The sequence below is a fragment of the Bos grunniens genome, chromosome 5 (genome assembly GCF_055505025.1).
Source record: "Bos grunniens cultivar Pamir isolate PY7600 chromosome 5, Bosgru_T2T1.0, whole genome shotgun sequence".
NCBI lineage: Eukaryota > Metazoa > Chordata > Mammalia > Artiodactyla > Bovidae > Bos > Bos grunniens.
Genome location: NC_141169.1, coordinates 28,458,650 through 28,483,596, shown reverse-complemented (window position 1 = coordinate 28,483,596; position 24,947 = coordinate 28,458,650). Strand labels below are relative to the sequence as shown.

General features: G+C 55.4%; 1 protein-coding gene across 2 annotated transcripts; it reads right to left on the bottom strand.

The window, feature by feature from the left end:
• Positions 1-99: 99 nt before the first annotated feature.
• KRT80 (keratin 80) lies at positions 100-24,252 on the bottom strand. 2 transcript variants are annotated; one of them, XM_086403849.1, is made up of 9 exons: positions 23,467-24,252; positions 17,174-17,382; positions 12,564-12,624; positions 12,196-12,291; positions 4,127-4,291; positions 3,504-3,629; positions 2,674-2,894; positions 2,163-2,218; positions 100-2,060 (listed from the first exon to the last, which is right to left on the bottom strand). In XM_086403849.1, exons 1-9 carry the CDS (start codon positions 23,764-23,766, stop codon positions 2,026-2,028), a joined length of 1,269 nt encoding a protein of 422 aa, XP_086259975.1. In that variant the 5' UTR covers positions 23,767-24,252; the 3' UTR covers positions 100-2,025. The 2 variants fall into 2 exon arrangements, with proteins under 2 accessions (XP_086259975.1, XP_086259974.1); XM_086403848.1 differs by having other exon boundaries at positions 100-2,025; positions 23,467-24,164.
• Between the last annotated feature and the right edge of the window lie 695 nt (positions 24,253-24,947).

Below are 24,947 nucleotides of genomic sequence, written 5' to 3'. Positions count from 1 at the left end.
CCCATAACTGGAGGATTTCCAAAGTCTTATGGTTAACCTGTTTGACCAATGATTGACCAATCCTGAGAGGGGATATAAAAGCAGACAGACACACAGCTCTATCCATGAATAATCTCAGCACTTTATTTCATCCCTTTGAGGGAGAAGGGGGCATTACCCCCAAGAAGTCAGCCAGTGGGGTGGGTTGGCTAGAACATGTGCTGTCTCTCCAGGTAGTATAATATATAGCATTGATTATGCAGAAACAGGAAGGGAAGCAATAAGTTAAAAGCTATATAAGTTATGAAAAAATAATATATATACTTTTAATATCGTATATCCCCATTGAGGATTTGCTCCCATGGAAACCAATAAATAGGTGGAGAAAAAGCAGCAATCAGCACCCTTTTGAAACTTGAGGGATAAGTATATATCTGAGTTCTTTCTGGCCTGAGCGTCAATAGCCCTTCAGCGCCCCCAACAGGCCTGGAGTACCTTCTGGCCTAGAAGGGGGCCAGGGCCTTGGGCCACCCGGTCCTGGAAAATGAGATGAATGAATCAAAGACTGGGTCCAGCAGAGGAGGTGAGGCAAGGGGGAGGTAGGGAGAGGAAAGGGAGGAAGAGAAGGTGGCTTATGGCGTGGGAAGGTGGAGCTGCCAGATTCCCTGTAAGGCCCTGAAGGCGAGAGCCAAGAGGATGAAAGAGGAGCGTTCCTCTAAGCCCCAAACCTTCTTGTTGGATTGCTGCTGCAGAATTTCTCTTTAGTTAGTCACTGGGGCCCCCCAACCTGACCTCAAGGGCTCAGAAGTTCCCAGACCTGAGCGGACAGTGCCTTCTTCATGACCCTGCTGGCAGCAGAGGGGCAGACGTGGAGGAGGAAGACAGGAAGGACGTCTGATCCACAAGTGTGCGTGCAGGGGAGGGGAGGCTTGGCCTGATGGAGGGAATGGAGACCCTCAGGAGTGGGACTCATGGGAAATGGGCCTGGAGTTTCATGGCAAGGGTGGCAAGAGGAGTCTCTAGGGTCTGGTGCATACCCAAACCAGGTTTCAGGCTGGGAAGCATCTGGATGGGAGGCAGAGAGCTCAGACCCCAGGCAGGGTGGTGAGCCCCAGGATGATAGAAAGGAGAAAGGAGGGTCCAGTTCTCCTGCCCCGTCTCCCCCACTTCCCACTTCCCCCATCAGGGAGTTTGTCATGGCAAGAAAAGCTTCTAGAAAAGGTGCTTGGGAGCTGGCTGGACAGCTATCCAGTTCTGACCGTGACCTGCTGGGAGGGACTCACAGGAGGAGAGGAGGGGCATGGGGGTCTGGGCTGATCTCAGAGTTCTGGGCTCAGGTCCCAAACACCCAGGGAGCCTCCTCCCCTCACTCCCTAATACTGTCAGGTCTCCGGGAAGCCCAGGTGGTGCAGGAAAACCAGGTGCCTCCCCAGGAACTCTGGATAGTGGAGGGTGCCCATGTAGTCCCCACCGGCCCTTGGTCCGAGGCTAGCAGGGGCTAGGGGAGTGAGGGCACTCACTTTGGTTCCTAGTCAGAGGCAACACAAGAATTGAGATGTGAGTTTAGGGCAAGGGTTGGGCAAAGGGTCAAAGGCAGCTTGGTTAGAGTCCCCTGTTGTGCGAGGAGCAAGGAGGTGGAGGCAAAACCCCAATTCCAATTTACCCAGGCAGGAAGACCTCTCAGATATTGGAAGGGTGGACTGTGAGATATTGATATGGAGCCAAGTGACTTTGAGTAACTGGTGACAGTCCTGTCCCATTCCCGCAAAAAAGCAGTCACTGTTTTCAACCCTCTTCTCCATTCAGGATCAGATTTGCCTCCTTCCCAACCTGGAGGCTCCAGGCTGCTTTCTGGAGTCTAGCTTATGTCCTTGCTGCTGCAGGGGAGTGGCCTGGGGCTCCTGGGGTGTGGACAGCGGCCTTACTCTGAGACCTCTGACTCCTGCGAGAGGAACTTTTCTGACATTTCGGTGATTTTGATCACAGGGCCTTTCTTGTCCTTCTTTTTCCGAGAGGGAGCTCTTGAGAGGCCGGGCTTGGAGACAGCTACAGGGAACATAAGGGGTGGGGCAGGGTAGGGGCTGGAGGTTTGGGAGGCATTTAATATCATGCCTTTAGGGCCATGATCCCCCCCCACCCACTGTCCCCCTCCCACCATGGGTTCTTGGGGCAAGCAGGCTCACCAGTTCTGCATCTGGCCTGCACAGCGCTCACCACAGTGGCTGAGGGCATGTCCATCCTGTGGGAGGAAGAGATGGTGGGATGTGAAGGGAACCTGTGGCTCAGCTCCCCTGGGATTGGAGGCCTGGGGATTAGCAGGCAGAGGCCAATTCTTGGCTGTCCTTCCCAGCTCTGGGCTGCCCTGCTGTGTGACTCTGGCTAGTCAGCTCTGTCCCCTCACCCCTGCATGAACGGCTATCATTTGCTGAGTACTGATTGGTGGCAGGTATTTGCACACGGGATTGTATGCACATGTGAGGCATACTTATCATCAGTCTATTTTCCCGATAGGAAAACTGAGAATTGAGTAAATTGGACTGAAGTTCCAGTTTGTAAGTGGCTGAGCCAGGACATGAACCCAGGCCTGCCAGGCTCACAGTATCATGCTGGGGGGTGAGGGGCTGGGTACTGGCTTCCCGTGGGGCTTCCAGTCCTCCCCTCTCCCAGGCCTGCCCCGCTGGCCCTGCTCCTTACCGGCTCTCCTCGCCCTCCATCAGCTTGCGGTAGGTGGCGATCTCGATGTCCAGGGCCAGCTTGGTGTTCATGAGCTCCTGGTATTCGCGCAGCTGCCGCGCCATGTCCTTCTTGGCCTGCTGCAGAGCATCCTCCAGCTGGGCTAACTTGGCCTTGGCATCCTGAAAGGCCAGCTCACCCTGTTCCTCGGCCACCTTGATATTCTCCTCCAGTTTCAGGCACTGAAAGTTCGGGAGGACAGAGAGAAAGAGGGGTCAGTGAGCAAGGAGGGAGGGAGAGAGCGGGTCAGGGCCAGGAGCCCCCCTCTGTCCTTGGTGGGAGTGTGCATTGGGAGGATTTGGCATGGCGTTCCTAGGCATGGTAATGGAGTGCGTTGCAGCAAGAGGCCATTCAGTTAGACCTAAGGAGACACTTTCCCAAGGCTACCAAATATGGCAGGGCTCCGCAGGAGCCTGTCCCAGCTGTCCTTCCAGGATGGCACTTCTCTGAAGGCTCGTCCTGTCTGGAAGCTGGGGCTTATGCTTCCCTTCGCTTCTCCCCCATAGGGGGGAGGCGGTGGGCTCTGGGTGTGTGTGTAGGGGACCCTCCAACATTCCAACAGCCCTGGCCAGTTTATGGAGCACTTTTACCGGCCAAGCTCATGTGGTCCTCAGAGCTAAGGACAGATGAGGAAATTGAGGCACAGGGATGCTAAGTGACCTGTCCAGGGTCACAAAGCCAGGGCTCACATAGACACAGCCTGTGTGAGCGTGTGTGTATGAAGGATATGAGAGAGCATGTGTCCCGCACTCTGCCCTGCTCCAGCCCAGGTGGGTCCTCCGGACACTCACGTGACTCTTGATGGAGAGGATCTGCGATCGGAGCTTCTGGATGCGAACGTTGAGGTCAGCGATCTCACTGCGGCTGCTCTGGAGGCTGTTCTCAAACTCGGCTGAGCAGGCAGCCCGTTCCTCCAGCTGGAGGCCGGGGAGAGGGTGGCAGTCAGGGGAGCTCACTGTGTCCCCCCAGGACCCCTGGCCCCTCCTTCTTCCTCACCCTTGGCTTCATCCCCTCCTCTGTGGCCCACCCAGGCCAGTGTCTCCCTCCTTCCCTGCTCCTGCCTCCACCACGTCCATCTCAGGATCCCTCTCTTGGCCGCCCTGGACTGAGCCCCAAGGGCCATGCCCACACGTGGACTGGAGTCACTGGGTGGCAGCACTGCCATGAGCCTCTGAAGGGTGCAGACTGTGGCTTGCCCCTGTCCCCATCATCCCTGTGGCCCAGCACATCACTGGGCTCTCACATTCTCTGTCCCTGCATGTGAACTCACTGCTGTGGACTCCATCGCCCCTGTGTCTCGCCATTCATCTCTCCTGGACTCTCAGCACCCAGAGCTGCAGGCGGCCTTAGCCATCTCTGCTGCTGCCCATCTTGCCCTGGTTGCATCCCTCTAGTCTGCCTGCCAGTCCCAAACCTGGCTCCGGGAGTACGCCTCGGCCTCCTCCAGGCTGCGAGCCGCGACGGCATCATATTGGGCCTTCACTTCCTCCACGATGCCACTCAGGTCGATGTGGCAGCGGCTGTCCATACCCACGGTCACCGACACATCCTTCAACTGGGCTGCCAGGTCCTTCAGCTCCTGATGGGGCACAGACATGGGGCCTCAGGGCTGGTGGGGGGCCCTAGACCCTCAGCCATAGTCCCCATAATCTCTTCGTTCCCTGATGGGTGGAGGGCAGGCTTCCCTCTGTCTCCCTGGAGAGATGATCAGCGGATAAACATCCCCCTGCCCTGCCTCTGCAGCAGCTTGTACTCTTAAGAAGCAGTCCCCTCAACTCCCAACTCACCCACCTGTCGGTTTTCCTCTCTGATTTGGCAGGGAGGGCCCCTCGGCTCTGGAGGCCCACCTGCAAACCTAATTCCTCTTCAGTTCCCACCATCCCTCCCTGAACCGCCCCCTACCCCAACACACACACTGCTGTATGCTCCCAGGGTGGGCCTCCTTCCTCCTGGCAGAGGAGGAAAGGGCCCAGGACATCTGGGCCTGAGGGCATTCTATCATTAGGTTCAGTGCTGTGCAGCGTGGCCTCCCCCACCCCTGCCCTCCCAGGATGGGAGCTCCTCGAGGGCCTGGCTGAGGCATTTTCACCTCCAGGCCTCCGTATCTGGCAGGGGAGTGTCCCTGCTGAATGCATGTGGGAATGGAAGCCCGTGAGTGATGAGGGCAGGAGGGGAGCAGAGGCTGACGATCATGCATCCCTGCTCTCCTGCCAGCAGCGGAGGCCAGGTGACTTCCGGGTCACCCTGGAGACTCACTGCCCCTCCCTGTCCAGCTGAGGGGCTTGCCCAGCCGCAACGACAGGATTTAGCCTCAGTATCTTTGTCTTCTTCTGTCCTTTGGGATCCTTCTTTCCCCTCCTCTCTGTCCTCCTCTTTGCCTAGAAAATGCTAGCTTGTGTCCTCAGAGACCCCTGGAAGCGGTAAAACTTCCCATTTCCCTGGGGGCTCCTGAGAGACCAGGCAGTGTGTGTGCTAAGTGCTTTCCAGGCGTATCCACGTCTCATCCTCACCAGGCTGGCTCAACTGTCAGCCCCAGATTACAGACAAGGAAGAAGCTGCAGGACCCAGAGTTGATGGAAACAGCTGTGAGGGCGGGGCTGGACCCAGAGCTTTGCCGCTCCTGCTAAGCTCCCTTAGAGGGGCAGGGACGGGAGCTGAAGCCCCACATATGCTTCTGTCATGCCCTGCAGTCAGAGGTGTGTAGCAAAGCCAATGGGGATGGGGGTCTTTGGAAGGGCTGCAAGGTGTCACCTCCAGGGCCCTGGGCTGCTTCTCTGGAGGTGCTGATCAGTAGCTCGGGCCTGGGTGGGGCCCCGCGTGGAAAGGAGGAATGGGTGTAAGCAGAGTGTCCGTGGCCAGCATTGTACAGAGTGAGTCAGGTGGCTGAGGAGCCTGACAGGCAGGGAGAGCGGCCAGGCACCCAGGGAGGCACGGCGGGGCTCAGCTCAGGGGGGAGCGGTGGGATACAGATGCACAGTTACTACTGCTGGTGTTCACAGTTCATCCTCGACCCTTACTTCAGTCATCAAGATTTGGCCAGTGTTCTCATTTTACACACATATATATATGTGTGTGTGTGTTAGTCGCTCGACTGACTGACTTGGAGCAGACAAGTCGCTTGCTTGTCTGACTCTTTGCTGCCCCATGGACTGTAGCCCTCCAGGCTCCTCTGTCCATGGAACTCTCCAGGCAAGTATACTGGAGTGGGTTGCTATGCCTTTCTCCAGGCATCTCCTGCATTGCAGGTAGATTCTTTATCTCTGTGTCACTAGGGAAGCCCTATATAAAATTAAAGAAAACTACAAAAAGACCTTTTTTTGTTTGATTCAGGATCCAAACAAGGTTCATGCACCACCATTGGTCCGTATGTCTCTCCTCTTCTGTGGATACTCTCTTCATCTCTGTCTCTTTTATTTCCCCCCTGTCTTTTTCTTATTGAATACCTCAGGTTGCTTGCCTATAGTCTGAATCTTCCTGATTGCCCCGCATGCTGGTGTTTAGCATGCTCCTCTGGCTTCTCTATTTCCTGAAAAGGGACAATTGGATCAGGAGGCCCGCTCAGATCCAGGTTCTGTTTTTGGCTCATGACTGCATTCCAATCTTGGTTTCTGACTCTGGGCCCCCTGCTGACCCTCATCTGTCTTTTGCTCCAAGAAGCTGTGGCTGAACCTCTGGAGTCTAGATCTGCAGAGGCTGCTACTTCTGACCTGTGGCTGTGTCCCTGCGGCTGGAGACCGCGGGGGTGGGCAGCTTCGAGGCCTGCAGAGGAAGGCCACCCCTTCCCTGTCTGCTCGCCGCCTGACCCTGCCTACTAGCATCCCTGGTGATCAGGATCGCCTCCTGGAAAAGAAGTTTGAGCAGTGGCAGGCCACCTGTCTCCACCCTGGAGCTGGTGGGACCCTGAGCTCAGTGGCCAGCTATCCTTTAGAGGGTCTCGTGATGGAGGGTTTTGGTTGATCTTCAAATACATCTAACAGAGATCTCTGAGCAAGAGTGGGGGAAGACCCCACCCCCTGCGGGAACACAGGCTCATGCTCCGCCTCTGCTCCCTTGGGCCTCACTGGAGATTGACATTTTCCAGATGGAACTGACATCCCAGCTGGGGCTTGGCAGCGAACCAGTTTCAGAGATGCAGCTTGGGGCCTCCTCGGTCACCATGTGCTGGGGGTTGGCAGGCATGGGGCCATTTCAGACAAAGTTCTCCAGGGCCACTTCTTCCCCAGGCTTAAGGTGGCATTCGTTATGGGCAAGGAGAAGGCCAGGGCACTGTCAGAGCACAGGGCACTATTGCAGCAAAAGGATGGGCGAAACCCGGCTGATGGGGCAGCCTCAGGTCCTTTCTGGAAAGAGCCAGTGTAAGCATAAGCGTGGTAAACAGAAGCAGGAAGTGGAGGGCTTGGATCATCTGCAGACCTGTTCAGACATGCTGGCCCTGCCGGGCTGCAGAGGGCATAACAATGCTGACTTGTGTGGTGTGGGATTGCCACCGTAGCAGGGTTGGGTGGGGGGAGCCGGGGAGGATCTGCATCTCCAAGCGGGCAAGAATCAAGTTGATTCAGGTTTAGAGCTTTTCTTAGGAGCCAGAGTCTGAGGAGGCCTCCATATGTGTGCCTATTGTCATCGTGGCCCCCCCAGGTCAGGGAATATGGGGACTGAGGGGTAACAGTACTGCTCAGTAAAATGTAGTGTTCAAAGGCACTGGGCTCTGAATAATGTCACCTCTTATATTAGCTGGGTTAGCCCTGGCCAAGTCTTTAAACTTAGCTGAGCCTCAGTTTTCTCATTGAAAAGTGAAGTGAAGTGAAGTGAAGTGAATTCGCTCAGTCGTGTCCGACTCTTAGCGACCCCATGGACTGTAGCCCACCAGGCTCCTCTGTCCATGGGATTTTCCGGGCAAGAGTGCTGGAGTGGATTGCCATTTCCTTCTCCAGGGGATCTTCCCAACCCAGGAATTGAACCTGGGTCTCCTGCATTGCCAGAGAAGGCAATGGCAACCCACTCCAGTACTCTTGCCTGGAAAATCCCACGGACAGAGGAGCCTGGTAGGCTGCAGTCCATGGGGTCGCTAAGAGTCGGACACAACTGAGCGACTTCACTTTCACTTTTCACTTTCCTGCACTGGAGAAGGAAATGGCAAGCCACTCCAGTGTTCTTGCGTGGAGAATCCCAGGGATGGAGGAGCCTGGTGGGCTGCCGTCTATGGGGTCGCACAGAGTTGGACACGACTGAAGCGACTCAGCAGCAGCAGCAGCAGCTCCTGCATTGCAGGCAGACACTTTACCATCTGAGCCACCAGGGAGGCCCATTTGAAAAGTGGGTATAATTATGGAATTGAAATCAGCTGACATTTATTAAATACTCACCATGTGCCAGACACTGTTCTAAGTGCTTTAGGATATACTAGCAAAATAAATCCTCACAACGGGCCAGTGAGCTGGGTACTATTGTCCTCCCCATTTTACAGATGAGGAAATTGAAGCATAGAAAAATAAAGGAACCAGCCCAAGTCCATATAATAATGGAGCCAGGATTCAAATCCAAGCCGCCCCAAAGTCTGTGCTCTCTTAATAATTTTCCCTACTTTATAGGTTTATTGGAAAGATTAAATGAGATTACATCTGGAGAGCACTCAGCCTGGTGCCTGGAATATAGTAGGTGCTCAATAAACAACAGCTGGGAAACTATTGGTGTGACTGGAAAACGTGATGGAGCTGGGAGGAAGTGTCCAGGGCTTGAGTAGCCTGTTCCTGGAGTGGCCTCCTGGGGCACCATGAAGGCAGGCACATAGACAGGCCAGGTCCTTTTTGTAGGGGTCAGTATCCCGGGAGGTGTGCTGGCCACAGGGGCTTGTCAGTAGATTGCATAGCTAATCTCCCTGGAACCAGAGTTTGCAGGTGGGGCAGGTGGCTTTCTGGCTGGATGCAGCCAGGCCCCAGAGCACTTGGGAGCTGGGGTGAATCCTGGAAGCTGAGGGGGAGTGGGAGCCCCAGGGTGCTGTCACCACTCAGCATCCCTGGAGGTGAGGGGAAGGGGTGTTGCCCAGGTGGGTGCAGTGTGTAGACGAGGCCCTGAGCAGCCTATAGCCACTGGCTTCTGGGCAAGGCTTTCCATACATATCCTGACCTGCGTGTGTGTCTTGGGAAGAGGGAGGGCTGTGTCCTGGGGCCCTGGGGCGGGCTATACAGTAGTGCTTTTTCCGTATCTACTCCAAAGTTGAGACTGGTGCCTGGCCCCCCCCACCCCGGGGCTATGCACATCCCACTGTGTTTTTCTTCCACCCTAGCTGGCACGGCTGGTACCTTTCTTGGACCTGCTCTGCCTGATGGGGTAGCCACTGGCCCTGTGTGGTCGTGAGCACTTGAAACGTGGTCAGTCAGAACTGAGATGAGCCAGAGGTGTAAAATACACACCAGATTTCGAAGACTTACAATGGGAAACGTGTGTGAAATAGCCCATTCATTTTTTATAATGACTACTTATTGAATAATCGTATTTTTGATATAGTGGCTTCATAGAATATATTAAAATTATTTTTTTCTGTTTCTTCACTTTAAAAAAAAATGTGACTCCTAGAAAACTTACAATTACCTATGTGGCTTGCATTATATTTTTACTAGGCAGGGCCAGCTTAGAGACCCATTGGTATGGGGAATCTTTATGGGTCAGTGTTGCCCTCTCAGCCTGCGGAGGTACATGGAGGGAAACTCAAAGCTCATGTCCCGACACCAACTTGCCACCTTGCTGCTACCCGAAACAATAATAACTGCTATTGTTTTACATATGGGCATTATATAATGTGTAATAATAAAAAAATATTATTTTCTACATTATATACTATATAACCATATTTTATTATTTTAATTAATATGTTATTATAATATTATATTAATATGTTAGAAATAAAACAATAAAATATGATGATATAGTATACAATATAGAAAATAATATTTTATTATTATACATTATATATACTGCACATTATATAATAATATATACTATATATATGCTACATTACATACATTGTTATAATATATGATAGTATCAATATAATATGGTAGTATCAATATAATATAGTATAAATACAATGTGATATGATATAATAGAATGTATATGTAATAATTGGGTCGGCAAGATCCCCTGGGGGCCCAGCAACCAACTCCGGTATTCTTGCCTGGAGAATCCCATGGACAGAGGAGCCTAGCGGACTACAGTCACTGGGGTCACAAAGAGTCAGACACGACTGAGTGACTGAGCATGTACGTACGTGTAATAATGCACTCTTGCATTCACTGTGGCCCGTTCTCCACAGCAGCCCCCCAACAGCACCCTGCCTCCGTCTCCACCAAGGGCTGCCCATCCTGCTTAGAATAATGTCCACACCCCATCCTGGGCCTCTGGCCCTGCACGACCTGGCCCTTGCCCACTCTGTCTTAGCCACAGCTGCCACTTTCCCTCCCAGGATCACATCATTCCCATCTCAGGTGTTTCATACAGCCCTTCCTTCTGCTGAAGCATTTTCAAGTCTCTGCTGAGTTGGAACTTTCCAGGTTGGGGCTTCACCCTCCTCAGAGACACATGGCCCCAACCCCTCTAGCACTAAGGCATGGCCCAGTTTCTTTGCATACCAGCAACTTTTCCCCTCCAAAACGATCTTGTCCAGATGTGTTTATTAGCCTATCACCCGTGCCGTCTTAGCTAAATTGTGCTCTCCTGAAGGCAGGAAACTTGCCCGCCTGGCTCACAGCTGTGAGATCAGTGCCTGGCACCTAGCAGGCATGCCATAAACATTTGTTAAGTGATTTACCCCATCACAGCATGATGAACCTGCCACTATCACTCTCCGCATTTAACAGATGAGGAAAGTGAGGCACAGAGAGGAGAAATAACTTGCCCCAAGTCACAGAAATGAGGGGAAAAAAAAGAGTCAGGATTGGGGCCAAGGGCTGCCAAGTCCAGAGGGAGCCAGCAGCCTGCTGTGGGGCGGGGCCCAGAAGTAGAGCAGGTGTGTCTCCTCAGTGCTCAGGTATATGGCTGGCTATGCCCAGCCTTCCTCGGCTATGTCTCTACACCCGTAGGGCCTCCGCCTGGCCCCGGCTCCCTGAGATGTTGGCGAGCAGGATGGGCTGGAGGCCCTGAAACTGTGGCCCTGCTGACGTCTGCTGGGCGGTACCAGCCCTGGTGAGTGTGGGTAGAGGAAGCTCTTACCCACTTCCCAAGCCACTCAGTGGGCACGGTGCCCTGGTGAGCCCCTCAGGGCTTAGGCCGGCCGCAGAGGACCCTGCTGGGGACAAGAAGCGTTTTGGGGTGGTCTGCCCATGAGGGCTGCCTCCCTCATGTTGGCAAGGGTTGGGAGGGTCTCTCTTCTGCTCCCTCCCATGGCTGCACAGAGGTCTCAGGTCCACGTGTAGCCACGAGGCCCAATTGCCCTCTCCACAGGGTCAGCAGCCCTTCAGGCCACCCGAGCAGATCTTTCTGGTTGCAGTGGTGACTTTGACCCCTGCTCTGCCCTGGGCTGCATTGCCATAGCTTGGCACCAGCGGCTTACAGCACACAGGCTGCTGTGCCCTGTCACACTCAGTAATGGTCCTGCCTGCTTGTAGCTGAATCAAAGCATCACTCCATCAGCCTCCTCACTCCTGAGAAGATGGGGAATGTAGAGAGGAGAACACATATCCCAAAGGAAGCCCAGGAGGTAGATGCTGCCAAGGGGCAGAGCCCAGAATTCATCTGCTGGTGGCACAGCAGATGGGACAGGCCTTGCTGGGCTACTGTCCCCCCAAGGACAGTGAGAACCTAGGGACAAATGAAAATGTGTCCGGGGGCTCCTCTGTCTGCATTTACTGGGACTGGGATTTTTTTTTTTTTGGCCATACCACATGGCTTGTGGGATCTTAAGTTCCTTGACTGGGGATTGAACTCATGCCTCCTGCAGTGAAAGCAAGGAGTCTTAACCTCTGGACCACCAGGGAAGTCCTTCCTGAGTCATTTTTGTCTGGCAGAAGTTTGTATTGTCTGATTACCAGAGAATCTGTCTATAAATCTTCCCTGTATGATCCCCAAATGGGGGAGGGTGCCTTGCAGGCCTACAAGAGCTAGAGCTGTGGGTGTTTGCAATTTAAGCTGCAGGGATGAGAGAGAAATTAGTTCAATAAGAACTACTGTTCAAAGCCTCCTGGCTCACCACTCCAAGGCCAGTTCCTGACCCTGCCCCGGATGTACCTGGGCCCCCTTCATGCCCTCAGTGCTCCCCAACACACGAAGGTGGGGCTTTCCCTGAGAGAGGCTTTGTGGGAACCTACCATGCTCCGTGAGATGAGTGACGAGGGGACACAGGTTATTGACTGCCGCACACAAGGGGTGTAGGAAATTGTTGCATCTGTGGCCAGCAACAGTGAGCGATGCTGAAGTTTCCACGACCCTGCATCCCTTACCCAGGGACCAGTTGGCTTTCGGCTCAGCGGGACCCCGGCCCCGTCTTCTCACCTGCTCATAGATGCTTTTCATCAGCTCCACAAAGCTCTGCAGGCCTTTTAACTTGGTCTCCAGTTCCGTCCGTCGAAGACATTCTGCATCCAGGTCCTGGGGGTGGGAGCAGTGGTGAATGATGGGAAAAGGAATGGAGGGATCCCAGGGCAGGGGTATGGTAAGGGGGATTTTGCTTCCTGAATATGATGGGAGAGATTCCCGGAGAAGACCTGGCTCAGAGCCTTGGAGGAGGGTGGGGACAGGTGCTTAGCTTTCTGCCTGTGGTCTTGGGACTCAGCCTGTGGGGCCTTTGTTTGGGGATCCTGAGCAAAAGAGGGCAGAGGGTCCCTGGGGAAGGAACCCATCGGGTAAGCTGGGGAGGCTACCTTCTTCAGCTGGACGAAGGTGAACTCCATGTCCGTGCGCTTGGAGATCTCGTCCTCATACCTGGGAGGTAGGGAAGGAGGAGAAGGGGAGCCAGGGAGACACACACACAGAGCCTGCTCAGCTGGATATGGTGGACTTAGCAACAGTTTGCTTAACCCTCCTTGGGTGGGGCTTGGGGCCTCTGCAATCCCTTTGGCGCCTTGTGGCAGTTAGAAAAAAGGGGTCCCTTCCTTGAGGAGGATGCAGCCCCTTGTCTCTATGACATGTCCCCTCTCCTCCCTGATACCACAGTGTTGGCTCTGGGGAAGCAGGCATCCCGCCCCTCATGCTTACTCCTTCCTGATGACCAGCCATTCCTCTCCCAGGGGCATCTGCCCCTTTCCTGGCTCTGCTCCACATTCATCTCTTCCCGGAAGCCTCTCCTGATTGCACAGTCCCTTTACCCTGATGTTTTTGTTCCCTTATCTTTATCCCATCTCCTCCCCCGAGAGTCTCAGTTTCAAACAAGCTGTGCCTTTTGTAGTGTCTGCTCCAAGCATCTTGCTCACGTCATCCTCTCCTAACTCCACCCTTCCCCGAAGCCCCACGCTTCTCCCACTGCTTTGCTAGACAGCAGGACACTATGCCATCTTCCCTCTGGAGAGAGGGCAGGAAGGCATGGGTTTTGCAGTCAGATGGGCCCCCCCATATGTTTCAGGGCAAGAAACTCCTCCCCTCCCTTGTCTCTTGGGGTGTGCACGTGCATAGGCGCATGTGTCATGGGGGCTGAAATTCACCAGCACTCCAAAGCTGTGTTCCCTCTCTTCTCAGATGTGTCTCCTCCTTACACATGTGATGAGATGTGTCGAGTACACCTCGTGTTCAGAACCAGGACACTGCTGGGTGGGGAGATGGGATCCCTGGATCCTTGACCTTACCCTCTGGGCCCCCAGGATGGATGTCTGCCTGCGGCATGCTTCCCATCCCAGCTCTGCCTGCCCCAACCGACGTGGGGATTCTGTGGCTTCCTGTTGCCTTTCCTCCTCTCTAGGGAATGCCTGAATCATTGGCGGCTCTAATTACAGCCGCCTGCCTGCCCCAGTCCCTGACCTCACAGAAGGGGCAGCATCACCCATCACCCACGTCAGGTAGCTGGACCTGCCACCCCCAGGCCTTCTCTTTCACTAGCCTCCCAGAGGGACTAAGGGGAGCAGACCCCAGAGCACGAGAGCCTGTAGAGCACTCAGCTCCCTGAAATTCAGTATGTGGAGGGTCCACACTCTCCCTGGCCACTGCGGGCTTCCAGAATCTTTGAGGGTCCCTGAGGGTGCAGGCCATGGGGACAGGGTGGTGCTATGGGTCAGGGAGACTGGTCTGTAATCTGAAGCCTTCCAAGGCAAACAAAATGCCTCTCCTGTGACCCTCAGAGCCCCCAGCCAGGGGTGTTCTCTTGGTCTTGTTTCACAGATCAGAGGCTCAAAGAGAGGCTTGGAAGCTTGAGTCATGTGCTGGTTAAGAATGGGGTTCCAGAGCCAGACTATTTGGGCTCAAATTCCGGCTTTCTTGCTAAGTAGCTATGTGACCTTGGATAGGCTCCTTCTACGTGCCCTTGTCACAATAATGTTAATTTCATGAGGATTAAATAAATGAACACATAAAGCATTTACAAAGGTGCGTGACACCCACCAGAGCTACTGCTATTATTATCACCATCCTCTCCAACACCAGGGCTTCCGTGGTGGCTCAGACGGTAAAGAATCCGCCTGCAATGCGGGAGACCTGGGTTTGATCCCTGGGTTGGGAAGATCCTGTGGAGAAGGGAATGGCTACCCACATCAGTATTCTGGCCTGGAGAATTCCACGGACAGAGGAGCCTGGTGGGCTACGGCCCATGGGGTCGCAAAGAGTCAGAGACAACTGAACGACTTTCACTTTCACCAACACCATGTCCCAGCTCAGCCCCTCTCTCTCAGCGTTTCCAGAAAGAAACCATGGGGATTCTCACTGCAGACAGAGTGGGCAGGTCTCTTCACACTCCTCACAAATGCTTAGGGCTGGGCTGACCTGAACAAGTTTCCCTCTGGGACCTGGGGGCCTCGGAAAAATTTCCTGACTTGTGGACAGGGGTCTGGGAGCTCCAAGCTGAGAAGCACAAATTGGCTGGCCCTCCCCAAGCAAGCCCTCTGTCTAGCCTCTCCCCTCTCCTCTGATAACAGAGTTCTGCCTGCCTGGGAACAGGACATTGGAGAGAGCTGTCCAGTGGGAGCCCTCTGAGGTGCCAAACCTCCCCTTACCCTTCACTGCCCTTCTCAGCTTTCCCACCTCCCTTCTCATCGACTCCACTGCAATTCAATCCCAGTTCACCCCTAGACAGCTTGCACAATTATACACAACATTTCTGAATCACTTGCTATGTGTCCTTGGGCAAGTTTCTTCCCCTTGCTGGGCCTCTGCTTCATCCCTAGTAAACAGAGGGGATAGTCAGCTAATCCTTGAGGTCCCTGCTACATCAGAGCTTCTAGAAGTCTCCATTCCTATAGAGGCTTATGCAACTCCATGTCCCCCATTCACTTCCAATCCCCTGCCCGTATGCTAGCCGCCAGCTCCCAAACCCATTCTCAGCCCTTTTCAGCTGGTCACACCCGTACCCTCTCCACCCCCCCAAACTTGTTTATTTCTAGGAGTGAAGCTGATCTCATCGGCCTTGTAGAGGCAAAGTACACCCCTCCCTGTCAGGGCTTGGCCTGGCATCTCCTGGCCTCTGGGGGCCCCAGGCTTTGCACAGCCAGGCTGCAGCTTTCCTGGCTCTGACCTGCAGACCCAGAAACCCTCCAGCCTCACCTTCCCCAATTCAGTGGGCTCCCTACCCAGAGAGGGGGAAGAGAGGCCCTGAGCCTAAACAGTAAAATCAGGCAGCAGATGGAAACCAGGCAGCAGGCCAAATGAGGGGGCTGAGCCAGATTAAAACAACAAGCAGTGTTTGTACAGAACTTCCAGTTACAAAGTGCCTCCACGATGCGATCCGGCTGCTCTCCTGGGAGCAGCTTCACACAGTAGCTTGCCAGGCGAGGGATGGGACTTTGTACTCCTGGCTGTGTGACTAAGGACAAGCCCCCACCCTCTCTGGGCCTCTGTTTCTGTCTCCATAAAAGGAGAATCCAAGTCCACACCCAGCTCTGCTATTCTCTGATCCTTTGTAGGCCAAGGACCTGCTATGTATCAGTGAACTGAGTCTTGGGTTCTGGCACACCAGTGAGATTTCCCTCGTCGCCGTCAGAATGGGCAGTCTAATTCCCTGTATTTCCCAAGGACCTGGAAGGGCAGGGTAGGGGGAGAAGTGCCCCCCGCCCAGGTCAGGGAGGGGCCCAGCCAGATCCACAGATGAGGAAACCGAGGTCCCCAGAGAGGGAAAAGCTTCCTGTGTGACCATTCCTTCTGCATGTGGTCTGAGCAGGGGAGGCCACGCAGAGAGGCCTCGAGGAAAGGCTGTGCCACAGCCCAGGACTCCTGACAGGCTGCCTCCGCCCTCCGTCTTGGGAGGCTTTGGGCCTTACCTCAGATCACAAGGCCTGGATCTGGCCCAAGTCCTGCAGAAGGTAGGGGCTGCTTCAACCGCACCCTGTCCTTCCTTCTCTCTGGCTGGGGGCCTCCAGCAAAGAGACCAGCCTCTCTGCTCTGGCCCAGCTTCCCTGTCCTTAAAGCCCTGACCATTGTCTGGTCAGAGAAGGTCACCTCTCCTTTGAGCTACTCAAGTTAACTAGTCTGCCTTTCTAGACTGGCCAATTCAGTGCAGCAAACTGCTTTGTGCTGGGCATGGAGCCTTCTCGGGGGGGCAGAAGAGTGGCCATTTTTAACCTACAGTAGCCATGCCAAACTCTTGGCTTCCTCCTCACACCAGCCTTAGCTTGGTATCAACCATCACCATTCCCACTCCACACAGGAGGACACAAGGTTCGTGTATGAGGCAGCTTGCCCGAGGTCACAGAGATGGTGAGGGGTACGGGCAAGGAGTAACCCCCTCCCATGGGGCACAGTCATACCCAAGCCCAGACCCTTAACAGCTGGGCCGTTCTGCCTGCCAGCTGCGTGTCCCCCCAGTCTGTGTTTTCCATGTCTCTCTAGACCCCAAGTCTACCATCGAGTTCAGGCGTGTCTTACCTCTAGGCGATTGCTTCTTTATGTAAACAAACCTCATCATTTCTGCCCCCTGCCTTCCCTTACCCTCTTCCCTTTTCAGCTCAAGAGAGTTCAAAATCTCAAGCTACAGCCAAAGCAGGAGCCCATCTATTGCTCTCGCTAGTGACACAATTTCCCATGGACTTGGGCGCAAGGGGAGGGCGTAGGGGACAGGGCTGCAATGCCCAGAGGCTAGCAAGCGCAGCGTAGCTGTCAGCCAGCATGAGACTGGCTTTGTTGTAAGGGTCACTGCTTGGGATGTAGCTGTAGATTCACTGCCTTGTCTTCCCGGGATCTAGAATACTGCTAGCACTTTGCAGCTCTTTAGTAAGTAAGTATGGACTAAAGACTGGTTTTTCAAAGAAGTTTTCTCTTTTTCTGGCCTGGGCCCCCAGACCTTGCCCCCACGCGTGAAGGTTGGTCCCCACCCTCGGCCCTCATAGGGCTCCCCTACCTGATCCGGAAATCTTCCACCTTCTCCAGCACCTGCAGCAGGTTGGCCTCGAGCTGGCCCCGCTCCTTGCTCACTTTGCGCAGCTCCTCCTGCAGCCGGCCTTGGTACTCCTCATAGAGGTGCCCAAGGTCAAAGGTGGCCGAGTCCTGGCTCTGCAGGAAGTGCCAGCGGGTCTCCAGCAGCTGGTTGCGCTGCTCCAGGGCTTGCACCTGGGAGAGCGGGAGGGTGGCAGTGAGAGGGCCAGGTGTGCCCCCGCCAGTGCCACCCTCCCCCCACCCCGGGGGCCTCCATGGGACGTGGCAGCTCATCTACTCAAGAGGCACCCGCCTGGGGCCCTCACTCAGCACCTTCAGGTGGCATCTCCAGTTACTGATTGTTCAACTGCAGATGGTGCGATAAGGGGGGGAATCCGAGAATCCCAGAGAGGCACAGCCAATTAGCCAAGGTTTCTTACAGGAGGGGCAGGACCAGCGAGATGAGGGAAAAGGGACCAAGCTGTGAAGGTGCCCACATATGACAGGTTCTCCAGGCTGCCTGGGGCTTGGGTGGGAGACCCCAGGGAACGTGGGGTGTCAAGAGGCCTGTCTGCCGCCCACCTAGACAAGCCTGGTCTCATCTAGCTTTGGAAACCGCAGGGTAGGGCCTGGTTAGTTCTTAAGTGCTAATCCTCCTAACATCCCTGGACTTGAGGTCTGTCCAAGCCTCAGTTTCCCCAGCTGGAAGTCAAGGTTGATGTCACTTGCTCTGCCCACCTGCAGAGAGAAAAACCTGGGGAGGTGCTTTGGAGCAGCAAACAGCAAATGCTCCTGTGGTCCCTGCTGTACACACGGCCTTGTTCTTTGAGCTGGACATCTTTAACTCAAACCCCCAAACAACCCTCCGGGGAAGGTATTGTTATCAGCTGCACTCCACAGATGACGAGACAGGGCACAGGGAGGGGAAATTACCCTCCCAAGGTCACACAGTTAGCAAGCGGCAGGCCTAGGGGTGGAATGTAAGCACTTTGAGGTTTAGAATCTTTGAGCTGCTGCTCAGCAGGCCTCTGGTCTGCTGCAAGTTCTCTGCGGGGCCCCGTTGCCCTTGCTGGGCTGGCTTCTGCCTCTAGTTGGGGCCGGACTTGCCTTGAGGACAAAGCCTGGGGGGGCTCTGGACCCAGGGCTCCTCTGAAACTCTGCATCCTTCACACCCTCCTGCTCAGAGGGTTTTGCATGGATTTGCAAATCCTGCAGGGATTTGCATGGCTCCCACCCCAGCCACTGGCCAGCAGGAGGGCAGAGTCCCTCTTGGGTCCTCTTATTCCCTCCATCCAGTTCAGCCCAGCGGAGCTTGGGAGTCCCCCTCCCTCTTCTGCACCCTGCCTGTCCTCTCCAGGCCCAGCCTCTCCCTTGAGCATCATTCTCCTTCCTACCATCCCAGCCCCCGTTCCATGTGCTCCCAGCACCCCGCTGTAGGAAGCCTCCCCTCTTCCCTCCAATATCTGACCCTTGGTGTATCTGTTTCTCGTTTGTCCTCATCTACCACCCTCAACGTCAGACTGAGAGCCATCTGCATGCCTCTTGGGATGTGGCTAGGGCTACTGAGGCAAGATGGGTGGCTGGGGCTGAGCTCCTGAATGGGGCAGGCTGTTGTCATGATAGCGTTGTGACAACCAGCTCAATTATGTTTCCTATGACCACAGTGGGCAGCCGAAAGTCTTTCCATCCACTGCTGGCACCAGCTCCCAAAATCACAGCCCGAAAGAGCCAGAACCACAGACCAGCCTTTTGGATCAGCTGGTCTATACCCTTCATTTATAGAGGAGGAGATGGGGACCCAGGGCAGTCAGGTGACTTGTCCAGGCTCACACAGCAACTCCGTGGCCCAGCTTCTTGACAGGCCCATCTGATGGCGGCTGCCAACTCTGGACTTTCGTGTTCCCGTTCCTCCTGAACCTGGGTATCAGGTGGGCTCTCGCCCTCTCTGTCTGCCCTACCCACATCCCCGGGTTTCCCTGAGATCTCTGATGCCCTGGGGGAGGCCCCTTGGACACTTGCAGGAGACGACATCTGTGGGAACACTCAACAATGGTGTTTGTGGGCTGCCATTCCCCTCCTTAACTCCCATTTGTACTGGTAAATTCTGCTTGAAGCCGACTTTAAGCTGTGTGCTGTCGTCACAGCCAAACAGGTTCAGTAGGGATGCGGTCAAGAGGGTTTCTGTCGTACTTGCATGTGTGAGGGATTGCTGGGGGTGGTGGGAGGTTTCTGCTCACTCCACCTGCCCTACGTTTTGACAAGTAGGAGCCCCGTATTTATACTGAGGGTAGGGTTGAGACAAGAGATGTGAGGCTCCCTCCTCCACCCATAAGCAACACAGAACCCTTTGGACCAGGAAGTCCTCCCCATAGTCTTACTTTGATACCCTATGCTTCGGTACTCGCTTGCTGGGAGACGGTATGCATTTGGCCAGCCAGTCTAGTCAGAGGGCATTTTTGGTTGCAGGGGATTTAGGGAAGCCTCCTTTTACTTGGGGGAGTTGCTTGTTGTCTCAGTGGGTGGGGATGAGAACTCACCCCCAACCCAGAACCTTCCATGCTGAAAGGCTCCTCCCTCTGGAAACAAAGGCGAGGGAGGGCCGGAAATCCCAGTACCCTGTGAGATGCCAGCTTCACTTCTTTCAACCTGTCAAGGCTGCCAAGCACTCCCCTCTTGTTCCTCTTTCTGCCTCTCCTGGCTGACCCCTTGGCCTTTGATCTAGGCAGCAGCTCTAGGAGGAGCCTTGGAGACCAAGGCTGTGGTCTACCTGCTTCCCATTTTACAGATGAGGAAACTGAGGCTCAGAAGCACAGAACTCACTGTGACTCAACTCCAGGGTCGTGGGCCTTCCGGCTCAAAAGCAGGCCCAGACGAGGGTGGAGAGAGACGTACTTTCTGTTTCGGGGAACTGAGCAGCATGGGCTGGGCTGGGCTGGGGCCCTCCTCAGGAGGGAGGCTGACTGTCTGGGGGGCTGCATGTGCCAACCCATGGGCCCACAGCCCAGGCAGGTGAGTGTGCAGAGTGATGCCTCTGGTGCTTCCTCAGGAAGGGGGTGGTGTCAGATCCCCTGCCTCCAGCCTCAGCTTGGCTTTGCCCAAGAGCCTCAAGGTCTCTCCATCAGGAAAGGCTGTTCTGTGCTTTCCTGCGTGCAGGCAGGGGGGTGGCCCCAGGGGCTTCCAGAGGCTACACAGGCCAAGGGAAGACACTGTGCCCACCCCTCTGGGTCCTTTCCCTACAGCCTCCTTAGGCGTAACTGGCAATGCTTCCTCTTGTTCCATCTCCACCGCCTCTGGTGTCTGCAGCTGAAGGCCCAGCCTGGAGCCTCTGCTGTTGTCAGCATGGCCCTCGCGCTACCCCCCTGGCCTCCTTTCCTGCTGCTGCTTCTGCTCATCCTCCTTCTTCATGGCTGCAGCTGTACTAGTCTCTTGACTGGCATGAAGTCAAGGCTACCCTCGGAGCAGGAGCAGAGCAGGGAGTTGGAATCTGAAGCACAGAGAGGGGAAGTGGCTTGCCCAAGGAAACACAGCTGCAAGTGAAAGAATTGTCACTGCTCCAGGGCCCCTTGGGGGCTCCTGTGGGTCTCCTTGCTAACCCTTCTCCTCTTCCTCCTGCTCTTCCTCAATGATCTCTGATTTCTCTGGGTGCCTCAGAGGGCCCAGGAGGGAGGGCCACCCTGCCAGTCTCTTCTCTTTGCCTAGAACCCTACCCCTGCACTGGTGATGGCATCTCACCCTGGGCTCCTGCAGCTCTTTCCAGCTCCATGCTGCATCCCTACCCACTAAGCTCCTCCACCTCACCCTCCAGCAGGGCCCTTCCCTCCTTCTTCCCAGGCTCCTTCCTGCTTGCATGCGAGCTAAGTCGCTTCAGTCATGGCAACTGTTTGCGACCCTACGGACTGTGTAGCCCACCAGGCTCCTCTGCCCATGGGATTCTCCAGGCAAGAGTACTGGAGTGGGTTGCCATGCCCTCCCCAGGGGATCTTTCTGGCCCAGGGATTGAACCCATGTCTCTTATGCCTCCTGCATTAGCAGGCGGGTTCTTTACCATTGGCACCACCTGGGAAGCCCTTCCTGCCTGGCAGGGACTAAATGCCCTGGGCTGGAGTTCTCTGGGCTGGACCCATGTATGGCCTTTTCAATATAACAAAGAGAATATACCTGGTACCTGGTGAGGGCTTTCTATGTGTTTTTCAGAAATGATCCCATTTGATTCTGACAAGCCCATGACACCAATGTATACTGAGGCCCAGAGAGGTTAAATAATTTCCTTGAGATGACACAAACGTGAGAGGTGAGGCCAGGATTCAAACCCAGAAATGTGACTCCGGGTTTCACATTCTAACCTCTGCTTGCTTCCACTTGGGCCCTCGTGGTCTTTTCAAGGAGGGATACGAGCGAATAACAGACTTTCTCCATAGAGTTGGTGGATCAGTTGGGTTTCCCTGGGCAGAGCTCCAGTGATCAGGATCCCCAAGGGGCTGGCACCCCCAGTTTCCTGCCTGCCACTATGGAGAGCACTGGTCTCAAGGCCAAGCTTGAACTGGGGGTTGGGAAACTCGAGTTCTTCTAAAGACCTTCGAGGGCATTGTCCTGACTCTGGGAACAGAACCCAGACCCCTCGGGCCCCTCCCTGTGCCTACACACCCCTCCTGTCCCCATGGCAGAGGCACAGGGTGATATCAGCCCTGGCGTTCACGGAGAAAAGCCACCCATCGAAGCCAAATTACATAGCTCATGAAGCATTCCTTTTAAGGGATTAAGCTGTGTTTGGAGAGGAGGTGGTTCTGCAGGGACCTGCCTCCCTCGGGCAGCGGGCTCTTCTCCTAGGGTGGACCGCCTGGCAGTCTGAATGCTGTGCAGCCACCGGGGGTGATGGAGGGAACGCTCCGGCTCAGGGGATGGTTGTTCTCCAGTTGTCACTCCCCCTACACACCCCTACCCCAGGCACCCCAGGTGTGGGTGCAGGAATGCTGGTCTGGGCACTCAGATGTGGGGGCGAGGTGGGGAGAAATGACTCCCATTTCAGAGGCTTTGTGTCTCACAGACCTGAGTTCAAGTCCAGACCTTGCTGGTTGTGTGACCTTGGGTGAGGCGCTTTGCCTCTGGGCTGCTCCGTCTCCCCATCGGCGCGGCCGGGGAACCAGCCGTTGTGGAGTGCTGGGCAGTGGGGGCAGAACTCCAGCTGGGACTCCAGGTCTGTTACTTCATTCCCCCTGCCCTCCTCGGTGAGCCCCCACCTAGTGGAGGACACCAACCATATGTAGCGGGACACAGAGGCAGGGAGAGCAAGGGGCAGAGAAGGACCCAGCCAGCCCGGGGCAGAAGGAGAGGGGAGTGAGAAAGCTGTAAAATGGCCATAGAAGTAACTTCTTTCCTAAGGTTGAAGGAAATAGAAATAAATATGCACTCAGCACAGTTCCTGGCTCAGGGTAAGCAGTTAATCAACAGTAGCTGTTACTATCTATTATTCTCAGTCAGGGCGGGAGGGAGCAGAGCTGGGAGGGCTGGTCATGGGAGGTTTCTTGCAGGAGGTGAGTGAGGAGCAGGTTTGGGAGGTGGACAGGACTTCCTTGGAGCTCTTGAAGCCCCTACCCTGGGCCAGAGCTTGACACCAGTGCCCAGACCAGAATGCTGGTCATGGCAGCGAGTCCAGGAAGTGAGGTGCAAGGGACTCAATCACTCTACTCTGGTCAGGACATGGAAGACTGGCTGACGGCCTGTTTCAGACTCGCAGCACCCATCCCCCGCATTCCTAGCTCCTGAGGAACCACAGGTGTACCCCATGCCGCTCAGCTTCCTTCCAGCTGCCCCACAGGTCCCCTTGCCCATGTCGGCGCTTCTGACCCTGGGAAGCTGAACAGATCCAACGGCCTGGACAGGAAGGTGGGCCCTGTCGGTCCATCGTGGAGTCTGACTGCAGCCCATGCCTCCATCAGCTGTTCCCAAGAGGGGGCCTCCTCTTGGTCACACTCAGAGACCCTCCCTAGTCCCTGCCTGAGGGGAGGGTGACCCCAGGCCATGCAGTGCGTTATTATCCAGACATCCCTCAGAGGCAGGCCATCCTGACGTCCTTTTCTCTCCCATGTCAGGATGGCTAGGGACTTCCCCCTTCTGCTTCTCTCAGCTCAAAGCTAGGCCTCGAAGTTGGCAATGCTGGCTTCCCATTGGCTGGGCTGGGGCGGGGGTGGGGCATGATGCTGGGGGGAATTACAGAGCTTAGCCACCTGCCCCAGCCCGACTGGCCTTAGTTTGGGGACCCCTCCCCCCACTTCTGCTCACCTTGCCAATCAGGGAGGCGAATTTATCGTTGAGGACCTTCATTTCCTCCTTTTCGTTGTTCTTCTGCTGCTGGATGGCTGGGTCCACCTTGAGATCCAGGGGTACCAGCAGGCTGGGGTTCACGGTCACCTTGGAGACGGTGCCGGCTGTCCAGCAGCCTGTGAGGCTGTGGGAGCTGAAGCCCGGCTCGGGGGGCCCGCAGCTGCTCCATCCAGCGGTCGCAGGCCGGGGGCTGCCCGCCGGGGTCACCTCACAGCTGCTCAGGCTGCTAAAGCCAACGACGCAGGAGCGGCAGGCCATCGCCGCCCCCGGGTCCCAGAGCGCGCAGGGCGCAGGGACCGGCGAACGAGCCTTTGCGGGGTGGCGGTGGCTTGCTCCCGTCGCAGGCAGGGCAGGCTGGGGACTGAGGAGCAGACACCTGTCGCACAGTGCTCATTAGCTCCACGAGGGCGGGACGCCTCCCCTCCCAGCCAGACCAACCTGTTAGATGATGCGGCTCCCGCCCCTCCCCCCGGCACCATGTACCCATCTCCTCCCCGGGCAGGAATTTACCAGGCTGAGGGGGCTGCTCATTGTCATTGGCCTCCCAACCAAGCCTGGCCTGGCTCCAGGGGAAGGGGACATGGGCTGGGCTGGGCTGGCTGGCTGGCTGAGGGTGGGGAGGTAGTCAGAGGAAGGACAGATTCAACAAGGAAGGACAGAGAGAGAGAGAGAGAGAGAGAGAGAGAGAGAGAGCACGCGTGAGGAGGGCGAGAGCAATGCCTCTCACCGCAGACCTCATTGCATACCTGAAGGCTGACGTATCTAGGCTTACATACCTCTGGAAAAGATGAGGCAAGCGCAGTCCCTGGGCTCCCAAGTGTAGGGCAGCCGTCCTGGGCACCGTGCCAGCCTGGCATTGGAAAATAGCACGTTGACTGTTTATTTTCTATCTGTGTTTAAGAGTCACCCTGACTTCTCCTTTCTTCTTCTTTCTTCCCCCAGCTCTCCCTTCTCCCTGCCTTTGATCTATTATTTATTAATCACCTTTACGTGCATCCCCCTGTCTCAGGGGCTGGAGAGGAAATACACGGTCAAGAGCAGTTGTCTTTGGATGACTGAGACTTGGTTCGAGACTCAGCACTCACCCCTGGCGTGGCCTCCAGCAGGCTCCTTGACTTCTGTCCTTTTGTGTTAAATGGGGGTGAATATACCAACCCCATAGGAGATGGTACATGCAGAGAATCTGGGAGAGGGTGGGCACCCAGCCCTCTGTGGATGGTGGCTGAGACCCGAGCCCACCTTCTGGGAGCTGAGCCTGGAGGGCAGAGGGCCCTGGTCAAGTGCAACTCTGCTCCCAGGGCTGTGAGAAGGTGCCTCGGTCTCCTCCCTCCCCCTCCTTCCCATTCTTCCAGCTCCTCTTTTCCTTTCTCCACCCTGGTTTCATCTTAAATGTGAAGTGTAAATAGCACAGACTCTGATTTGCTCCCCCAGAGCCTCTG

Coding starts and splice junctions, on each gene's coding strand:
- KRT80 (XM_086403848.1), bottom strand. CDS start 23,766: ATGGCCTGCCGCTCCTGCGTCGTTGGCTTTAGCAGCCTGAGCAGCTGT. Junction 17,383..23,466: donor TCGCCTCCCTGATTGGCAAG/GTGAGCAGAAGT, acceptor CCGCTCTCCCAG/GTGCAAGCCCTGGAGCAGCG. Junction 2,219..2,673: donor ATGGAGGGCGAGGAGAGCCG/GTAAGGAGCAGG, acceptor TTCCTCCCACAG/GATGGACATGCCCTCAGCCA.